The sequence below is a fragment of the Aulonocara sp. 'chitande type north' Nkhata Bay genome, linkage group LG19, assembly GCF_057382095.1.
Source record: "Aulonocara sp. 'chitande type north' Nkhata Bay isolate Kocher_YH1m ecotype deep benthic linkage group LG19, A_spYH_male_GT1.1, whole genome shotgun sequence".
Taxonomy (NCBI): domain Eukaryota; kingdom Metazoa; phylum Chordata; class Actinopteri; order Cichliformes; family Cichlidae; genus Aulonocara; species Aulonocara sp. 'chitande type north' Nkhata Bay.
Genome location: NC_141362.1, coordinates 23,979,020 through 23,998,366, shown reverse-complemented (window position 1 = coordinate 23,998,366; position 19,347 = coordinate 23,979,020). Strand labels below are relative to the sequence as shown.

The 19,347-nt window shown below is 41.4% G+C and overlaps 3 protein-coding genes across 7 annotated transcripts; 2 read left to right on the top strand and 1 right to left on the bottom strand.

The window, feature by feature from the left end:
* The first annotated feature begins 368 nt into the window (after positions 1-368).
* On the top strand, positions 369-4,460 carry LOC147307066 (uncharacterized). 2 transcript variants are annotated; one of them, XM_086275003.1, is made up of 4 exons: positions 369-631; positions 864-944; positions 2,063-3,072; positions 3,748-4,460. In XM_086275003.1, the coding sequence occupies exons 3-4, from the start codon at positions 2,239-2,241 to the stop codon at positions 4,066-4,068; spliced, it is 1,155 nt and encodes a 384-aa protein (XP_086131129.1). In that variant the 5' UTR covers positions 369-631; positions 864-944; positions 2,063-2,238; the 3' UTR covers positions 4,069-4,460. The 2 variants fall into 2 exon arrangements, with proteins under 2 accessions (XP_086131129.1, XP_086131128.1); XM_086275002.1 differs by lacking the exon at positions 864-944.
* Positions 4,461-5,088: 628 nt separating this feature from the next.
* On the bottom strand, positions 5,089-9,800 carry LOC147307065 (uncharacterized). Of its 3 annotated transcripts, XM_086275001.1 has the most exons (3): positions 9,613-9,658; positions 9,300-9,380; positions 5,090-8,181 (listed from the first exon to the last, which is right to left on the bottom strand). In XM_086275001.1, exon 3 carries the CDS (start codon positions 8,155-8,157, stop codon positions 6,406-6,408), a length of 1,752 nt encoding a protein of 583 aa, XP_086131127.1. In that variant the 5' UTR covers positions 8,158-8,181; positions 9,300-9,380; positions 9,613-9,658; the 3' UTR covers positions 5,090-6,405. The 3 variants fall into 3 exon arrangements, with proteins under 3 accessions (XP_086131126.1, XP_086131125.1, XP_086131127.1); XM_086275000.1 differs by lacking the exon at positions 9,300-9,380 and having other exon boundaries at positions 5,089-8,181; positions 9,613-9,800; XM_086274999.1 differs by lacking the exon at positions 9,613-9,658 and having other exon boundaries at positions 5,089-8,181; positions 9,147-9,606.
* Positions 9,801-11,595: 1,795 nt separating this feature from the next.
* On the top strand, positions 11,596-18,128 carry LOC147307064 (transcription factor Sp3-like). 2 transcript variants are annotated; one of them, XM_086275746.1, is made up of 9 exons: positions 11,596-11,792; positions 12,122-12,219; positions 12,839-13,069; positions 13,169-13,771; positions 15,095-15,307; positions 15,390-15,594; positions 15,702-15,891; positions 16,055-16,251; positions 17,693-18,128. In XM_086275746.1, exons 1-9 carry the CDS (start codon positions 11,786-11,788, stop codon positions 17,944-17,946), a joined length of 1,998 nt encoding a protein of 665 aa, XP_086131872.1. In that variant the 5' UTR covers positions 11,596-11,785; the 3' UTR covers positions 17,947-18,128. The 2 variants fall into 2 exon arrangements, with proteins under 2 accessions (XP_086131872.1, XP_086131873.1); XM_086275747.1 differs by having other exon boundaries at positions 11,596-11,832.
* The last annotated feature ends 1,219 nt before the right edge of the window (positions 18,129-19,347 follow it).

The following is a 19,347-nucleotide window of genomic DNA, read 5'->3' as shown; positions in this document are numbered from 1 at the left end:
ATTGCATGGAGGATCAAAATCTTCCTGGGATTTTCTGCATTTATAATTCCAGCAATTTTCACAAGATCTCCAACACCATTGGCTGAAACGGAGATCCAAACTGTGACTCCATCTGTTTTACACATGGCTGTAGACACTGCTGTACCTCTCTCTACGGAAGAGGATTAGGGCCACAGGAAAAAAAAAAAAAGAATTCTGACTTTAATCTCAGAATTCTGACTTTTTTCTCAGAATTCTGACTTTAATCTCAGAATTCTGACTTTATTCTCAGAATTCTGACTTTTTTCTCAGAATTCTGACTTTATTCTCAGAATTCTGACTTTTTTCTCAGAATTCTGACTTTAATCTCAGAATTCTGACTTTTTTCTCAGAATTCTGACTTTAATCTCAGAATTCTGACTTTTTTCTCAGAATTCTGACTTTATTCTCAGAATTCTGAGATTAAAGTCAGAATTCTGACTTTAATCTCAGAATTTTGAGGTGGGCACCTGCAGGCTTCCAGCTTCGGTGACAGCGATGTGTCCAGTTTGGCAGGTGGAGAACTAATTCACTAAATATGGTGGATATAAGTGACTTTTTGCGTGGCCGAGGGGTCCCCGAAGATGCTATTTTATTAATGGAAGAGCAGAAGGTGAGTAACAAAAAAGAGAAATAGTTTGGTGTCTCCTATTTTTACAGGAAAACAGTTACGGTACAGTTACGGTTAGCTGTTAGCATGCTTGTTAGCTTATAATGTTATATAGGAATGAACGTGTTTCACGATGTTACAGTATACTAGGTGAATTGACGTTTTAACTGTTGTTGATCGCAGGATCATCCCAGATGGGTTCGTTGCATTTTATTTTATTGTTCTACTATTTCAGAGTTTTTCAAGGCAGTTAAGCGGAGCTGTGTTACAGATGCTAGCCGCCTGCCAATATCACTGATATATTTGATGTGTACAAGTAAGTTACACTTAGTACAGCGGAGGAGAGAAGCTGTAATGAATGTTTATGCGGATATTTCACTCAGAAAAATGGGTGGCGTTCATACACAGCCACCGACACAGCCCCGGTTGTTGTTCTGACGGTGGCCGACTGACGATCCCCTCACAACAGGTTAGCTAACACAAACTAATGTAGTGCATGTAACTGTGTATACGTTAGTGGTACAGTGTCGGAAGAAATGAGCAAACTGTTTATAATGTCAGAATGACATCATCTTTCTCCTATATATAAAAGTGCTGGCTGAGGAGCGCTGCCGGGTTGAACTTTGACCTCGGAGTGACGTGACGTTTGTTCGCACAACCAATAGAAGTGCAGAAAGTCGCAAATCAGGCATATTGTTCGCATAAACACAAAAATAAATAACGAAATAATCCCGATATTGTGCCAAAGACTGATTTACAATGTTACTTTGTGTTCTATGTGTAATACCTTTGCTTAAATGACTAAATGGACTGTGTATTTATGACTCTGCGTTATAGTCTTACATACATAAGTAACATTCATATGTACAGATAAAAATGTTCAGAGCTATGTACAAAAGCGTGTACACAAAAGTCTACTGCTGATCGAGCTGCTCAGTGGTCGTACAGTCTCATGCAGAGAGCGTGGAGGTGTTGTCCATGGTGGATGTTAGCTTAGACAACATCCTCTCCTCCCCAGTCTGCTCAGTGGACTTTAGCAGACCGCTAAAGCTGGCCCTCCCGACCAGTTTGTTAAGTTTCCCCCTGTCCCTCTCTGCCATTCCACCACTCCAGCAGACCACAACATAAAAGACAGCAGACGCCACCACAGTGTCGTAGAACATCCTTAGAAGACGTACTACCTACATCATAACCAATCAAGTCCCGCTTTTTTTTAAATACAGAAGAGGATTTATTATTTACTGAAAGGCTATGCCTTAGTTTGCTTCTTTCATTATTGTGTTTCGCCCTGCATAAAATAGATAGCTTTTCTGATAACTACAGTCAATACTCTCCTACTGGCATTAGCGGTGACCTAAGAGGCTTAACTTTAATATTGCTTTGCAGTGTAAATGTTGCAGAAAATGACTGTCTTTTCTTTCTTCCTGTGTGCAGATTGACTGTGACGTCATAGCGCTGATGGATGACGCAACTTTGGCAAACTACATTCCCTCGTACGGAGACCGAATTGCCGTCTTCAATTTCTGCAAAAGCAAGCAACCACTGTCAAAAAGAAAACTAGGACTTCTGCAAAAAGTTCACCTCTCAAAGTGAGAGAAACAGTGGCTGACATGTCAGATTTGGATGACTTAATAAGACTGTATTTCAGACTTTCTTTCAGTAACAAAGAAATACTTTCAATTTTAGCACATAGTCATCAGACAATTATAAGTGTTCGAACTCTAAAGAGAATTTGTAAAAGACTTGGGCTTTTTAGAAGGAAGAATCAATCAAACTTGGAGGAAGTGCTAGCCTTTGTCCAACAAGAGATCATGACAAATGGACAGATGCAAGGTTATCGTTGGCTACATCTACGTGCAATTCAACATGGATTTGTGGTGTCACAAGATACTGTAAGATGCATAATCAAATTGCTTGACCCTCAAGGTGTGGAACTGAGACGAGCTCGACGGTTGAGAAGACGACAGTACAGCTGCAGAGGGCCAAATGCTCTCTGGCACATGGATGGCTATGACAAGTTGAAACCATATGGTATTGCTATCAGTGGCTGCATAGATGGTTTTAGCCGCTATGTTTTATGGATGGAGGCTTATACTACAAACAGTGACCCTAAATTGATTGCAAGTTATTTTCTGAAAACAGTTTCATGCATCAGCGGATGTCCAGAAAGGTTACGTGCTGACCGAGGTACCGAAAATGGTTGTGTCGAACAAATGCAGATGTTTTTACGGAGAAACCACACAGACAGTTTTGCAGGTGAGAAAAGTTTCCTTTACGGAAGAAGTACGGCCAACCAACGTATAGAAGGATGGTGGGCTACCCTACGCAAACAGAGTGCACAATTTTGGATGAACTTATTTCAAACTTTTCAGGATGATGGCCACTTCACAGGGGATTTTTTGGACAAAAGTCTTATCCAATTCTGCTTTCTCAATCTTATTCAGGTAAAAGCATGTGCTCATGCTATGTAATGTCTTAGCTGCATAAATAGAAAATATAAATATGGTTAGAACATTTTTTTTCTTTAAATTAAATATGAATTTTATTTCCATTTTAATATGTCTTGATGCATGCTCAATCAGCCAGGTAAGGAATGTTTTTTGACAGAACATTTCTCACACTGAAAACGCTACATCCAGATGAACAGAATCAACTTTTTGGGATTCCATTTTAATACTTTGATGGAATTGTATTCATGTTATCAGTGGAAGTAACTGCACCTTTCTCAGCACAGGTGCATGGAGCATTTTTTTTTATTTATTGCCACATGGTTTAAATTACTATGGAGTCTGTTACCTAGTGGTCCTTTGGGCACGGTTTCAGAAAGCAATCCTATCATTTGGTTAATTCTCTATTGAAAATTTATTGTAGAATCATTGCACACTGAGTATAAAGTGTTGGGCTATCTATTCAACAGCAGAATCATGCAGCACCATTCTGTGTCCATGTGCTGTTTAGTGAAAGTGCTCTTTTGTTGTTGCTGCTTGGTTTTACATTAATTAGAGGTCAGTTTCTATGTCTGTTGATTAATGAGTTAATAAGCCTCAACTTTGGCTAAATCTACTGGTACATGGTCTGTTTCATATACCGGTACTTATATTGTGTTGTTTTTCATGTAGGATGAACTTGATGAAGTTGTGAACACATGGAACTCGCACAAAATCCGGCCAAGTGGTAGTGCAGCATCGGGTCGACCAGTAGTAATGTACTCATTTCCAGAGCTGCACAGTGCTGAGGATAGACTGAAGCCTATTTCTATGGAGGATATCACTTTGTGTATGGAAGAGTGTAGCCCAAAAGGTCAACACCCCTGTGATGAAACAGTCTTTGAACTGTGTTGTCTGCTTATGGTAGAAAATGAATGGGATGCCCCAGGAGATCCACTTGGTGCTGCGGATCTGTACATTAGGTTAAGAGAAGAAATACTGCAAAGTATTTAAGGAACTTCAGTGTGTAAATGTACAAATAAATACAAAATATTTCTCTTTATCTTGATAACGTGATTTGATAGTAGGTGCCATGTCTTACAGGTACCTTTTATGCAGGTATTTCTGCACTGCATTAAATGAAAAATGTTTTTCTACATTCACACTACCATTAAACAGAAATGTTTATATATTACTTGAAAAAGCTGAATATTGTGATATTATCAATCAGTTATGAAACACATGTCAATCCTTTTAAAAGGCCATACATTAAACTGCATTTACAAATGTTATATTTTTGATTGAATCATAAGTGGTGTAAACCTGCCTACCAGTAAATTGCAATATAAATTTCTGTGTTTTGTTGCCAGACATGTGCATAGTATATAAAATATAAACTGACCAGCTCCCTGCTCATTGTTTTCTGTATCAACCTTTACTCTTAATATTCATGGCTGGAAACCCAGGCACCAGCATATGATATGCTAAGTGCCCGGGTTATCTGTGGTATGTTTCAGCAAACCATAGTAGCATTAACAATTCTAGGTCTTGACAACAGCATGTTTCTATAAACGTATCATTGTTAATATTTAAAGTCGTTATGCCTTTTGGGGAGCTTTTAGTGCAATTATATTAAAGCAAAGCTATTATAATCATTTACCCATATGAAGATCCATCACTTAATTATTAATGTATTTCACTTCTGTTAGTTGTAAGATATTTTAGCTGGTTTTTCATGTAAAATGACCACGAATCATTGCTATACTGATTCAGTGTTAGCTGTTGTATACAAGGCTCCTTCATGATATGAATCCTAAAATTATAAGAAACATACCAAAAATATTTTGACTTTTATTTGTAGTATCCCAGCAACAATGCAACAAAACAGTTCCTGCAAGTGGAACCAAGTTATTGTCCCATTAAGTGCAACATGTTTTACATTTATATTTGTGTATCTTTATGAAATATTTGAAATTAAAAATAAATGGTATTCTTCCATGTTACTGAGCTCATGTGTGGCAGTCTCTTGAATTCTGGCATGTTCAAATAGATATGGAGTTTGATGAACATATTCAAAACAACAATACAAATGTACTGTGTACAGTAACATTTTATTGGAAAAAGTTTACAAGAAACCTGTTCTTTCCAATGCCAATAACATGGCTAAAACTCATAACCGTATAAGCTGCCCTGTAACAAGAATGACTCAACTTTTAAAACAAACTTATAGATCTCATATAGTCTTGTTATGCATCAGTATACATCAGTGACTTACTGTAAAGACCATGAACACTGGCTATTGTGGTATCACATATTCCTTCAGTGTCATCTATGGTATAGAAATAAAAACAAGTGTGAATGACTGAGAACATACATGCATACAAATAAAAATGCATAATTTCTGGCAGTAACAAGACATTTTTTCAGGTGTTAAGATTAATACTATATCTGAGAACATGACAATTTGGCATTACAAAAGGATGCCTGAATAATCACAGTACTTGACCACTGCACTGAAGTGTACAGTGTTTATTTATGATCTCAGTAATCAATAACCATCTTCAAAACAGACTGAATCCTTTAAGCAGCTTGAATCAATTTGATGGATGAATAACAGGTATGCTTAGAAACAATATGACATTAAGAAAATACTGGAATTTAAAAAAATATTTTCACCAACTTTATATGGAACCTTTGTAATCAACAACAAATGCCAAACTTTGATACCTTAACCTACCTTAACTAAAAATTGCATATACTGTAAAGCAAAATGTTTTCAGACATGACAAATGCTAAAGTATAAAATTGTACTTATTCCTTTTACAATACAGTGTTGCATAACAGCATTACTTTTACGTTATAACTATGTTCAGTTTTAGCCCTGACCTAATAAGAAAATACCATCTGAATGAATTAGTCTTTCTACTAATTACTTACAAAAGTATTTGACTGTGCTGAGCTCTCACACCACACATGGTGCATTAAAGAATGTTTAAGAGCAGTTTAATTATAGTTTATAGATCTTAAGTAATCTTTCTTCATGCTTTTGCTGAAGGTTTCTGTCTTACAGCTGGAAAGCTTGGATTTGGTGAAGACAGCTCTGGATATGGTAGTAAACAGTGTACCTGTTCGTTTTGTTTTGTGACTGTATTATGTAAAACTCAAAATGATAAAAGAAAATGAAATATTAGCCAAAACTAGACTTCTAACAGAGATGAGAAACTTCTCTCTAATTAAAAAAAGTATACTGTATAAGTTCAAAATACATAAAAATACATATTCCTAACATCTCTTTACAGTTATGCTCTAGTGTGCATGAGCAGTTCAAATGTAGCGCATTGCTGTGAGAGTCTAAACAATGTCCATCACCCAGACATTACTTTCAAGAACTGCATTAAATTCAGAACGAAAATCTGGGAAGTTTTCATAGCTGTTAGCTAGCTGCAGAACATTCCCACACATGCGTCCGACTGGTCTTCTTGTAAACTCTGTCATATCTTGAAATTCCACATAAATACTGTTTGTTACTATAAGGTCAGATCCGGTGCAGAAACGCATAAATTTCTGAAGTTTAATGTTATCCAGCTCTCTGATGAATCTTTTGAGATGATTTTTCACTTCTTTTTGTTGTGGAGTCAAATCCACAGCAAATTTCAGCAGCTGGCACACTTTTTTTGAAGTTGGTTGCAGTTCAGAGAATAACTTGGTCAGTCCCTCCGGACTGAGGGAGATATGGGGGTCGATGATCTCCCGCCAGCAGTCAATAAAAAACATTGGTTTTTGGACAAGCTCTTTGTGTGCTATTTCATCAAGGATTGTAGGAAGAGTCTCAGCAGTGATTCTTTTTCTACAGCCATAACTGTCAAGAATTTCCACAAGATCATCCAAGTCAACTGCAGAGAAATCTTTTACTGCTTCCATCAAAACATCACATTCTTGGCTGCTGACAAACTGTAGAAAGTGTGCTTTAAGATCACTGTAAACACCACTGAAAAGCACTTGTTCCATAAAAGGGATTGCAAGTTTATTTGGAAAATACTGACATTCTTGGTAACCTTTCAGGAGTATTCGCCCAACTGCCTTCCATTTTTCAGCAGGAAAATCATGGCGAATGAATGGCACTCTAATGGTTGCACCTAGGGTGCATCGCTCATAAAATTCATGCCAGAAGCATGTGAGTACATCTCTTAGTATTCCTGATCCAGTGCCTGGTTCTTCTGTGTTGTCTGGAAGTATGCGCTTCACATTCAGTGTTTTGGTCAAAATCTCCTCATCAGAGAAAGCAGTAATCATGTCATGTAAAGTGTCAGTATGACGTATGGTGATTGTTATTATGTTCTCTGAATTAGGTGGACTGAGGGGTACAAGAAAACCCTCATAGACTAATGTGTCTTCTGTATCTTCTTCAGCATCAAAAATTGGACCAAAAGTAATTTCTGGATCATCTAAAATTTCTGAACCAGCGATGACTTCATCAAAATTACCCCTGACTTCCCCCACTTGCAATGGATTAATATCACTGCCACTGCTTTCTGAGACAAACACCACTTCAGATGTCTCGCTGGCATCTTCTTCAGGATCTTTTGGTTTTGTTGCAATGTAGAAGCGTAACATTGTCAGTCTCGCTGCCTCATACATATTGCCAATAGACTGGCAGGTATCATCAGTAAGGTGGTTCTGTTTAAAGTCCCAAACCTCAAACTCAAAATCTGTTTCACATCCCTTAGGAGATATGCCATTAGGAAAAAAAAGTTTCTTTCCTTCCTGAAGAATATCTTTTAATCCAGCATCAGTGGCCATTTGAATTTTTCTAGTGCCACCTCCCTGCTTCGCTCTCACCTGTTTGGCTATTTTTCCATCACAATGTATCCATCCTATCTCAACATTGCGTGTTGCTTTTTGCTTCTTTGTCTGTCTTATTCCTGCATCTGTATGTGAAGTGTTCTCCTTTGGACTTTCTTTTCTGGTTTTCATTTTCTCACGAAGTTTTTGCAGAAGTCCTAGTTTTCTTTTTGACAGTGGTTGCTTGCTTTTGCAGAAATTGAAGACGGCAATTCGGTCTCCGTACGAGGGAATGTAGTTTGCCAAAGTTGCGTCATCCATCAGCGCTATGACGTCACAGTCAATCTGCACACAGGAAGAAAGAAAAGACAGTCATTTTCTGCAACATTTACACTGCAAAGCAATATTAAAGTTAAGCCTCTTAGGTCACCGCTAATGCCAGTAGGAGAGTATTGACTGTAGTTATCAGAAAAGCTATCTATTTTATGCAGGGCGAAACACAATAATGAAAGAAGCAAACTAAGGCATAGCCTTTCAGTAAATAATAAATCCTCTTCTGTATTTAAAAAAAAGCGGGACTTGATTGGTTATGATGTAGGTAGTACGTCTTCTAAGGATGTTCTACGACACTGTGGTGGCGTCTGCTGTCTTTTATGTTGTGGTCTGCTGGAGTGGTGGAATGGCAGAGAGGGACAGGGGGAAACTTAACAAACTGGTCGGGAGGGCCAGCTTTAGCGGTCTGCTAAAGTCCACTGAGCAGACTGGGGAGGAGAGGATGTTGTCTAAGCTAACATCCACCATGGACAACACCTCCACGCTCTCTGCATGAGACTGTACGACCACTGAGCAGCTCGATCAGCAGTAGACTTTTGTGTACACGCTTTTGTACATAGCTCTGAACATTTTTATCTGTACATATGAATGTTACTTATGTATGTAAGACTATAACGCAGAGTCATAAATACACAGTCCATTTAGTCATTTAAGCAAAGGTATTACACATAGAACACAAAGTAACATTGTAAATCAGTCTTTGGCACAATATCGGGATTATTTCGTTATTTATTTTTGTGTTTATGCGAACAATATGCCTGATTTGCGACTTTCTGCACTTCTATTGGTTGTGCGAACAAACGTCACGTCACTCCGAGGTCAAAGTTCAACCCGGCAGCGCTCCTCAGCCAGCACTTTTATATATAGGAGAAAGATGATGTCATTCTGACATTATAAACAGTTTGCTCATTTCTTCCGACACTGTACCACTAACGTATACACAGTTACATGCACTACATTAGTTTGTGTTAGCTAACCTGTTGTGAGGGGATCGTCAGTCGGCCACCGTCAGAACAACAACCGGGGCTGTGTCGGTGGCTGTGTATGAACGCCACCCATTTTTCTGAGTGAAATATCCGCATAAACATTCATTACAGCTTCTCTCCTCCGCTGTACTAAGTGTAACTTACTTGTACACATCAAATATATCAGTGATATTGGCAGGCGGCTAGCATCTGTAACACAGCTCCGCTTAACTGCCTTGAAAAACTCTGAAATAGTAGAACAATAAAATAAAATGCAACGAACCCATCTGGGATGATCCTGCGATCAACAACAGTTAAAACGTCAATTCACCTAGTATACTGTAACATCGTGAAACACGTTCATTCCTATATAACATTATAAGCTAACAAGCATGCTAACAGCTAACCGTAACTGTACCGTAACTGTTTTCCTGTAAAAATAGGAGACACCAAACTATTTCTCTTTTTTGTTACTCACCTTCTGCTCTTCCATTAATAAAATAGCATCTTCGGGGACCCCTCGGCCATGCAAAAAGTCACTTATATCCACCATATTTAGTGAATTAGTTCTCCACCTGCCAAACTGGACACATCGCTGTCACCGAAGCTGGAAGCCTGCAGGTGCCCACCTCAAAATTCTGAGATTAAAGTCAGAATTCTGACTTTAATCTCAGAATTCTGAGAATAAAGTCAGAATTCTGACTTTAATCTCAGAATTCTGAGAATAAAGTCAGAATTCTGAGAAAAAAGTCAGAATTCTGAGATTAAAGTCAGAATTCTGAGAAAAAAGTCAGAATTCTGAGAAAAAAGTCAGAATTCTGAGATTAAAGTCAGAATTCTGAGAAAAAAGTCAGAATTCTGAGAAAAAAGTCAGAATTCTGAGAATAAAGTCAGAATTCTGAGATTAAAGTCAGAATTCTTTTTTTTTTTTTTCCAGTGGCCCTAATCCTCTTCCGTATCTCTCCTTACCTTTGTACATATTGAAAAACAAAAACATATTACCAAAAATGTCAAATACGAATTCATCGCTCCATAAGGCCTGTTGCCACTGATTTTATTTTCAGTCTTTGTGTAATTTGGTATACCTCAACCTTTTCTCACCATTTCTCCTCCTACACAGTGGTTTCTTCATAGTCAACCTTCCACTGAGACCATTTCTGATGAAGCTTCATTGAACAATGGTGGCTTATCTCTCTGTTCTTTGACACTTCTTTTTTTGTCCTGCTAGTAACAAAGTGTCTAAGGACGCTACCAGAGCAGTTGTATACTTTTACACGGACACGAAAGACTGCTTTGCTGTACTTTTCACACGTTCTGGAGGTCGGTCTTATTACTTCACTGGGCTTCATGCACTAAGTGATACAGTCATGTGGCAGCTTAATTCAAAGTTGGTGGTTATAAAAATGTTTTTAACCTATTTTCATATATGGATAAGCTTTCATCGTGGACCCACACATGAAATTTAGCCAGAACAAATAATCTGCTCACCTTCAAGGCCATTCATAACCTCGCTCCTTCTTACCTTTCTGACCTGTTAACCACCACTTGTTCTGCCCGTTCACTTCGTTCTTCTTCTATCCAGCTTACTGTACCTTCCTTCCGCCTCACCACCATGGGAAGCAGAGCTTTCAGCTGCTCTGCTCCCAGGTTGTGGAACTCTGCCCCCAGAAATAAGAAATATTGGTTCTCTCCCCCAGTTTAAATCCCAACTCAAAACTCATCTGTTCAAATCTGCATATTCACTGTGAATCCACTGTTTGTTCATTTTATCGTGTGCTTTTATTTTATTGTTCTTATTCTGCCATTGTTTTACTAAGTGTTTTATCCTATTGTAAAGTGTCCTTGGGTGACTTGAAAGGCGCTCATAAATAAAATGTATTATTATTATAGAACGAATTTAATTTTTAAACGTTTATTTTAACATATTTTTATGGGTTTATAAACTCAAAAGACAAACAGATCTGCAGTGGTTGAAACATTTGGACGTTTTAATCCCGAATTAAGTGAATTAAAGAGCTCCCGATGTTTGATAGCACTGCTTTCTTTAATTATGTGGCATTTGGGATGTGGAATTAACTATTACAACGAGCTAGCTCTCGGTGTGAAGCTGCCTGGTTGTAATTATGGAGGTTAAATGACGTTTGCAGTGAACATAAGTAGTTTGAACTTTTTTTTAAAAAATCCCCTCGTATCGCAAACGTCTACGGCTTTAAAGCGAAAGCAAATCAAAAGAGATAAAGCAATACAAAATAAATAAATAACTATTTTTTTTTGTACTGGAGCGTCTCCGTATTCAAACTAAGCCCTGTTTAAATTTCAACAACTGCATTCCTTCTCTTGTCTCCTTCAACAAACAGGAAACACTCGTCCTACAAAAAAATGACTGGCGCCCGATTTTAACCAATGACGTTCCACCACAACCTCCGCTCAGCCAATCGACGTAGAGAAGAAGGGCGGAACGTCCTGTAATGTGATGCAAATTCGACGGTCAAGCTTGTTAGTCCCACCTTTTTGTGTTTCCCGCACCGTCAATCAAAATAGAAAAAAAATCGACCCGAATTCGCCGATCAACACTGGCCCGCCTTTGATAAAATAATCATGTTCGGAGTTTAGTTGATCCGATAATCCCCTGGGTTACTACCACTCACGCTATGACTGGTACGTAAACGTTCAGCACATCGAAGCGTGCAGCTAATCGGTGAGTTTGTGAGAGCTGGAGCCGAGCGAGCTACGTCTTTTTATCTTTAGCTCTGCTGCTAACGAGCTCGATATGGTTAGCTGACTGAGCTAGCTGGCTAGCCACGGAGTTGACAAAGTAAACAGTCGAGCTCGGCCCCCCAAATTTCTTCAGAACCTCCGCTGCAAAGTAGAATTTCGCAGTCGGCTCCTTTTGGGACCGGAGAGTGGGGATGCTTTGCGGGCTTTTCTGGCAGGCAGGAGTTGAAGATTACAGAGTTTTGCTGAGTTTCCCCCTCTCTCCCTGCTAGCGCCAGAGCAGCCTCTGAAACAAGGAGAAATGGCGTCCGCGGACGTGGACAGCAGTCAAAGCGAGTTTCTGCAACCCGGCGGCGCCGCGGAAACACAGGTATCCGACATTTTCTAGCTCGTCTTTCTCGCTCGCTTTCGATTTCTCGGTTGTGTTTTGTTTTGGGAGCATGAAGTTCACAGGTTTTAACATTTTGATGGCATGGGGAGAAAGCCGTACACTTCCTGTGTTCCCCTCAATAACGGCCACCCACTTTACCCCTGTAAAACCCGCCCATAGTGGGTAGGACACTGAAGTCAGTCACTTGGGTCGGCTCGCTGGAAGATAGCCGGTGTACCTTGGGCTCGAAGGATGCAGGGGTGGGATAATGTAGCACGGATAGCGTCCATAATCAAAACAGTAGCTTGGAGTTGTGTTGTAATGGCCACCCATCCCCCACACCCTGCTCTCGGCTGTATCTGAGCCTGCTATCTTCACTCTGTATATGTGTATGTGTGCTGGTAGTGCTCACATCTTTCTTGTGACTTTAAATGCTGCATGATCTACTCCTGCCCGTGCTCCACTTGTTCCTTTCGTGCATCTGCACAGTTTCTGAATCCAAACCTGATTGGTAGACAATAGCCAGACTGTGATCTAATCTGAAGCTGAGAGGAGTCACTGTCTCCCTGTTGGAAGTGTGATCTGTCCCTGTTAATGTGACTTTTGATTGTGCTCCCAGACGACAGATATGTCAGCCATTCAGCTGACGAGCTCAGATCGATGGGAGGTGTTGACTCCCGTATCGGCTGGGAAGGAAGACCAGGGAGTCGTTCACATTCCAAACTCGGGGATTATCACGTCCAACGGGCAGTACGTGCTTCCTATTGGGAGTATTCCCAGCCAGCCCATATATGTTACAGCAACCGGGAGTGAGGCTGCAGCAAATGGAGTGTCGGGCATTCAGTATCAGGTAAAAAAAAAGATGAACAAAGAAAAACATATAGATCAGAGCACTCCAGCATAGGTGATCAGCATGCTCAAAGCTGCCCCCCCCCGCTCTGTCTTTCAGGTCATCCCTCAAATCCAAAATGCAGATGGGACAATTGCAGGATTCCCCACGCAGGGTTTGGATGACGGTACGGGGCAGATTCAGCTACTCCAAGATGGCAGCCAGGGCAGCATTGGAATCAGCTGTGCCACGACGGCAACCACAGATCTCTTGACACAGGCGGGGCAGGTTCAGTCGATCCAAGGCGTTTCGCTAGCTGGAGGTTCGGCGTACACGGGCACCATGCCTGTAGGGCTTCCTGGCAACATAACATTCGTCCCTATAAACAGTGTGGATCTGGAGTCGCTGGGGCTGACCGGGGCTCAGACGGTCCCCATCGCAACAGGAGTCACACCTGAAGGCCAGTTGATAATGAGCAGCCAGGCTCTCGACACCCAGAACCAGGACACCGGAGCCAAACAGTCGCTGGTCACTGTGAGTGACCCGAGCGCCAACCAAGAGCTCTACGTGCCAACAACCACTTCCTCTTCCAACTCCGCCCAGCTTCCTGAGACCATCGACGGCACAGGAGTTCTCACCCAGGCGACTGCCGTGTCCGCAGGCGTGTCTGATCTGTCGTCCTCGGAGAACTACAACTCCCACAACCACCTGCAGCAAATCCAGGTCAGCGTGTGTGGCTTTAGCAGCATGTCATGTGAATGTGTGTCATGCCCAATGGTCTCTGGAGACATTTGATTACAATTTAAATTATAAGTGAGCAATTTAATAAAATGAAGCAATCTCAAAAGGAAAAGTTTTTGGTCTGCACTAAAGCCATAAGTGGGGACAATAGGTCCTGGAATATCGTCATTCCTGAAGACTTATTTGTTGCAAGAGTTGACAGATTCCCAGCTTTAGTCATACTGTTGCCAGTTTAATGGGAAGGTTTTGCACAACAACCCCACAACACTTAGAAAACATTTGTTAATGAAAAAGATACTAAAGAAAATCTATAATAATAGTAATAATAATAACCTGTAAAGTAAACACAATTTAATAACTTTGTCGTTACTGGCAACAGAATGTGAAAAATGACACCCAGCCCAAGTAATGAGGGGTTAAGCAGATTCTTCTAATCACCCCAAGGCCAATAATGTCTGTGAGGCACTGCTTTAAGGTGTGCATTTAAAGTTTACAAACTCCTCTTTATGTTTGTTGAAGTTTTTATTGTGACTGATGTGTATCGCAGAACATATTTTGGCCAAGACCACCTGGTGGTTCCTATGGAAACGCACCAAGAACCTGGGCTCGACTGAGGGCTGAAATCATGTTAAAATGATGTAGCTGGCTAAAGTCATTTGATTGCACAATGTCTCTATTATTTCAGCACAGCGTGTCATGCTAGCAGTCAACTAAAAGACTTATGAAACTGTTACTCACAGCTGTCTGAATAATCAACATCCAACTGCAACACAAATGCATTCACAAAAATATTGTGGCCTCAACTCATATTTGAAAATTGTTTTTTAAATCACTGCACACTGACACATACTGATCACACTTTTCCTGTTCTTCCTGCTGATGGTTCCTCTCAGTCTGTTGCTGATGTCCACTTTCTTTTCACTCGAAAAATGCAGTTCTTTGGTTTGTCAGGCCATAAAAATGTAGCTTTGTGTACTTTCATCAGTTCTTCTTTAGATCAGAGCGCTGCAGTGCATCTCACATCTGTCTTTTTACAATTTTGGGGGGATAATTTCTAGTAGATGTGATTGACAAGAAGGCATCTGCACATGATACAAAGCAAAAGGGCCTAAAAGTGCACTGCTGATAATAGGTTTGGTTAATTTTTTTCATGCACTTGTGTTATTTGGGCCTTTACATAAAGCGGTAATGTGCAGTTTCTCCGCTGCAGAAAGTACTGCATTCAAAAAAAAAAAGAAAAAAAGGGGGAAACATATGAATTCTACTTTTTTGGCCCTTGTTTAAAAGTGTAATTTATTCCTGCAGGTGTCATCCTCCAATGCCACCACTATCTCACAGCCCATCTTGCAGCTGTCTGGGGACAGTCAGGCCCAGGTAGCCCAGGTGGCTCAGGGTCAGGACCTGACTGCAGGAGCAGGTCAGACTCTACAGAGCGTGCAGCTGGTCAACCCTGGGACCTTTCTCATCCAGGCCCAAACTGTCACTGCTACTGGACAGATCCAGTGGCAGACCTTCCAGGTAAGTTCAAGGGGCTGTTTTGCTCTTTCAGGTGAGCTTGCTTTGCCATAAGATTCCCAAAAACATCTGTTTTCTCTCTTAGGTTCAGGGTGTCCAGTCACTCCAAGGACTTCAGCTGCCCCAGGGTCAGGGCCAGGCCCAACAGTTGACTTTAGCCCCAGTCCAGACCCTTCCCCTGGGCCAGACAGGCCAGGTCAGCCTGCCCAACCTCCAAACAGTCACAGTTAACTCTATAACACAAACTGGGGTCCAGTACTCGCAGGGAGAGGATGCAAACAGTCCAGCAGGTACGTGGCTGTATGCTTGTGCATATATCACTCCTCATTTCATTCATTTAGTTAATCCCTTACAGTTTCTTAAATCTCCCTCTTTCATTCTGTTTTCCTCTGCTCAGGTATCCAGATAAAGGAAGAGCCAGACTCTGAGGAGTGGCAGCTGAGCGGGGATTCCACGTTGAACCCCAGCGACTTGAACAACCTGCGTGTTCAGATGGGAGACGAGGACATGGAGACGCCGAGCGGGGAGGGCAAAAGGCTCCGCAGAGTCGCCTGCACCTGCCCCAACTGCAAAGAGTCTGGAGGAAGGTGGGCCTCTGAGAACACACACACACACACGCCATGGATAACAGGAGGTGTAGGTGCTGAGCTCACCTTTGACCAGCAGAACAAAAAAGGAAACACTAGTAAATGCAAAGTTTGGAAAATGGAAGCACTTCCCTCTTATCTTCACTCTCCCTCGTTTCCACAGGGGTTCAGGTATGGGGAAGAAGAAGCAGCACATCTGCCACATCGCCGGCTGCGGCAAGGTTTACGGGAAGACATCCCACCTCCGAGCTCACCTGCGCTGGCACAGCGGCGAGAGACCCTTCGTCTGCAACTGGATGTTCTGTGGGAAGAGATTCACCAGGAGCGACGAGCTGCAGAGACACAGGAGGACGCACACAGGTGAGATCACCTGTCGACACGCTTTTTGTTTTGAAATTGGGAAAAAAAAGAAAAGAATAACAACAAAGTAACAGTTTTATGGTCGGAGCTCATGTGGGGATCGCGTTGCCGTTACAATGTTACAGTTACAAAATGTTTTCATGTCTGCTGCTGCTGCTGTCCAGAGCTTTGGTTTGCGATCACGCAATGTTCAGCAAAGACGTGTGAAACACGAAGGGAAAAAAAAGTGAGAAACCGACACTTCACAGCAGATCATCAGCGATATCAGTTTTATTTTATTTGTAGTTGAAATGAATTGAATCAGCTAATAAACACTTGAAATTACATCATTGTTCATCTGAGCAGTTAAGTAGCAGATAATATCAACTCAGCACGAAGCATTTTTATTAAATCATTTTAACGAGGCTGCCGTTGCTGTGATAAAGCCTGAGATGTAGTCGGGGGCTGTGATGACAAACTTGTGATGTGTGCTTGTCCTTAATTAATACTTTGGGTTAAACGACAACTAGAGTCAGGCTCTGATTTCTTTAGAAATCTGACCCCATTACTGCGATCACATTTCTATCACAATGATGCAATATGTGACCGTCTGTCATTAATAAATCATTAAATCCATCAACAGTCTTCCAGCAGTATTAATGTAGAGGTGTAGCTGCTCAGTCTTGCTATCTTGGTAAAGCCTTTGGGTTCCTTTTTGGCTTTTATTTTGAAAACCCTCTAAGTCGGTGAGGGAGGAAACCAAAGTTTAGGATCTGATCCCAGATTTTGCATTGAGTCTTGGGTCATATGGTCACCTGATCAACCAGGTGATGTCGTGAATCTGAGTAGATGGTGATGAAGGCTCTTGCTCACGTGACTCCAAGAATCCAGTGGTCACGATGAGTGAGATCCACACTTCCTTTGAGGAGATGGAAGTTCAGTGTAGAATCAGATTAGAGATCTATGGTTTCAACATCACATATTTTTTAAGATGTATGGAAGAGAGGAAAGGTCACATGACCTCGACAAGGGCTGCAAATCAAGTCGCGTTGCAATAAAGTTGCTCTGTAGCATCTTAGTGAGGAAAGGCAACTCATTAACGGCATCCCTATTGTCCAGTGTGCAGCGTCATCATCATGCTGTAGGGATGTTTTTCTTTCTTTTATTTGCTCAAAATCAAGATTCATGTCAACATGCTTTATATTGTGAGGTAAAGGCCCTGAAATGTTATGACTCTAAATTAATGTGATGCTGAAAACTATTTAACAGTTACACTAAGAAGAGGGTTTTGGAAAGGAAATGCTTAAAATGGGGTCCTGAGTAGGCTCGAGGGAGCCGTCCCCACTGCTAAGTGAAGGATCTGATGCTAGAAACAAGCGACAAAGTCTCCAAATGCTCCAGTTCAGTTAGTTGCAGACAAAAATGTGCGTCGCCACTGATGTGTGCTTGTTGGACCCTGCAGGGGAGAAGAAGTTTGTGTGCTCAGAGTGCTCCAAGAGGTTCATGCGGAGCGACCACCTGGCCAAGCACATAAAGACTCACCAGAATAAAAAAGGCGGGGTGCCCCCCTCCACGTCTCCGCCCACCTCCGACGCCATCATCAACACGGACGGAACAACGCTCATCCTCCAGGCCACCAACGCGCACGACCTTGTAGCCAATCAGGAGATCCCCTTGCAGCTGGTCACAGTGGCGCCCAGCGAGGTCATGGAATGAGGGGGTGGGTGGGGGTTGATGTGGTGAGGTGGCTTTTTGAGAACTGGCCTATCAAAAGGGACCTCTTGGGCTTTTCTCTTCCCCTCTTCCCCCCCCTTTTTTTTTTCCTTGTTTTGTTTTTTTTACATATGAATATATACCTAAATGTATATGACAAATATATATATTTTAAGTAAGAGTTATCTTGACTTTATGTTTGTTTTTTGCAGTCTTTTTATAGGCGGGCAAAAAGAAATAACATTAAAATGTGTTTGCTATGTACACACGCTCACACACACACACACACACACACACACACACACGAAAACACACATTAACACTCAAAACACGACATGAATACTCAACACGATGAAATGCCTTATTTTGTATTATACTCTTGTATAAAATGCTGGAGGTGCATGTTGGTTTTTTGTTTGTTTTTAAAGAAAAAGCTTTGCAGATGATGTAACTGTAACGGGGGTAAATGTGTTTGTGAAATCGGACCGAGGGAAAAGGAAGCCGTGGAAACTCTCGGGGAGAGTCGTGACAAATCTGAGCGCCCTGTTTGAAGCGGCGCGGCGTCCACACCGCTGCCTTGATTTGTTCTTTTTGTTTTGTTTTTTTAAAAGTAGTTTTTAAATGTTTTTTGGAAATGTGCTGATTCGCTTTTTTCTTGAGAGTGAAAAAAATCCAGCAGTCTGGTACCACCCCCCTCCCTTCACTGTCGTCGTGCTAAAGGTAACCAGCTGCTCGCAGGGGCTTCGCGTTTGGCGTTACAGACTTTAGTAAGACGGCAAATCAGGTTATTTTCCAGCCCAGTCAGGGCAGCGGTGCTGATGTCACGCCGCGCGCTGCTCGACGCAGAGCACGGGCGCAGCTGGCTGGTCAGGTTAAGATGACAGTGCCACCATTAACCGGTTTGAAGTTTGCATTTTTGCCTCAAGGACGAGGGGAGGGGAGGGGGAAACAAATGCAAGCAACTTCTTTCAGCATCTGTTTTCATGAGCACGCCGTCCGCTGTGCTTGTCAACATTTAAAGAAACACCACATCCTTTTTTTTCCTTTTTGGGGGGGGGTTAATTCTTGTTATGTTTCAGTTCTCCACGTCTCTTTGCTGGTCTGGGTGTCGTCTATGTTGAAGCCACACGATGATGGGAATCATAGGTTTTAAAGCGTTCTGGGTTATTTGTTGGCTGCAGGAGGAGTCTGCACACACCAGTGTTGCCATGTGAAGAAAACGGATGCATCAAATCGGCCTCATTAAAGGCAGTTCTACTTTTTTTTTTTTTTTTTTTTTTTTTTTCCCCCCCTGCTTCTTTTTGTGTCATCACATTCCAGTTGCACGCCACACGCTGTGGGATTCGTTTTGCAATAACCGCTCTGTTGGTAATTCTGGCCAGATGTCACTCAAGTGAAAAAGCA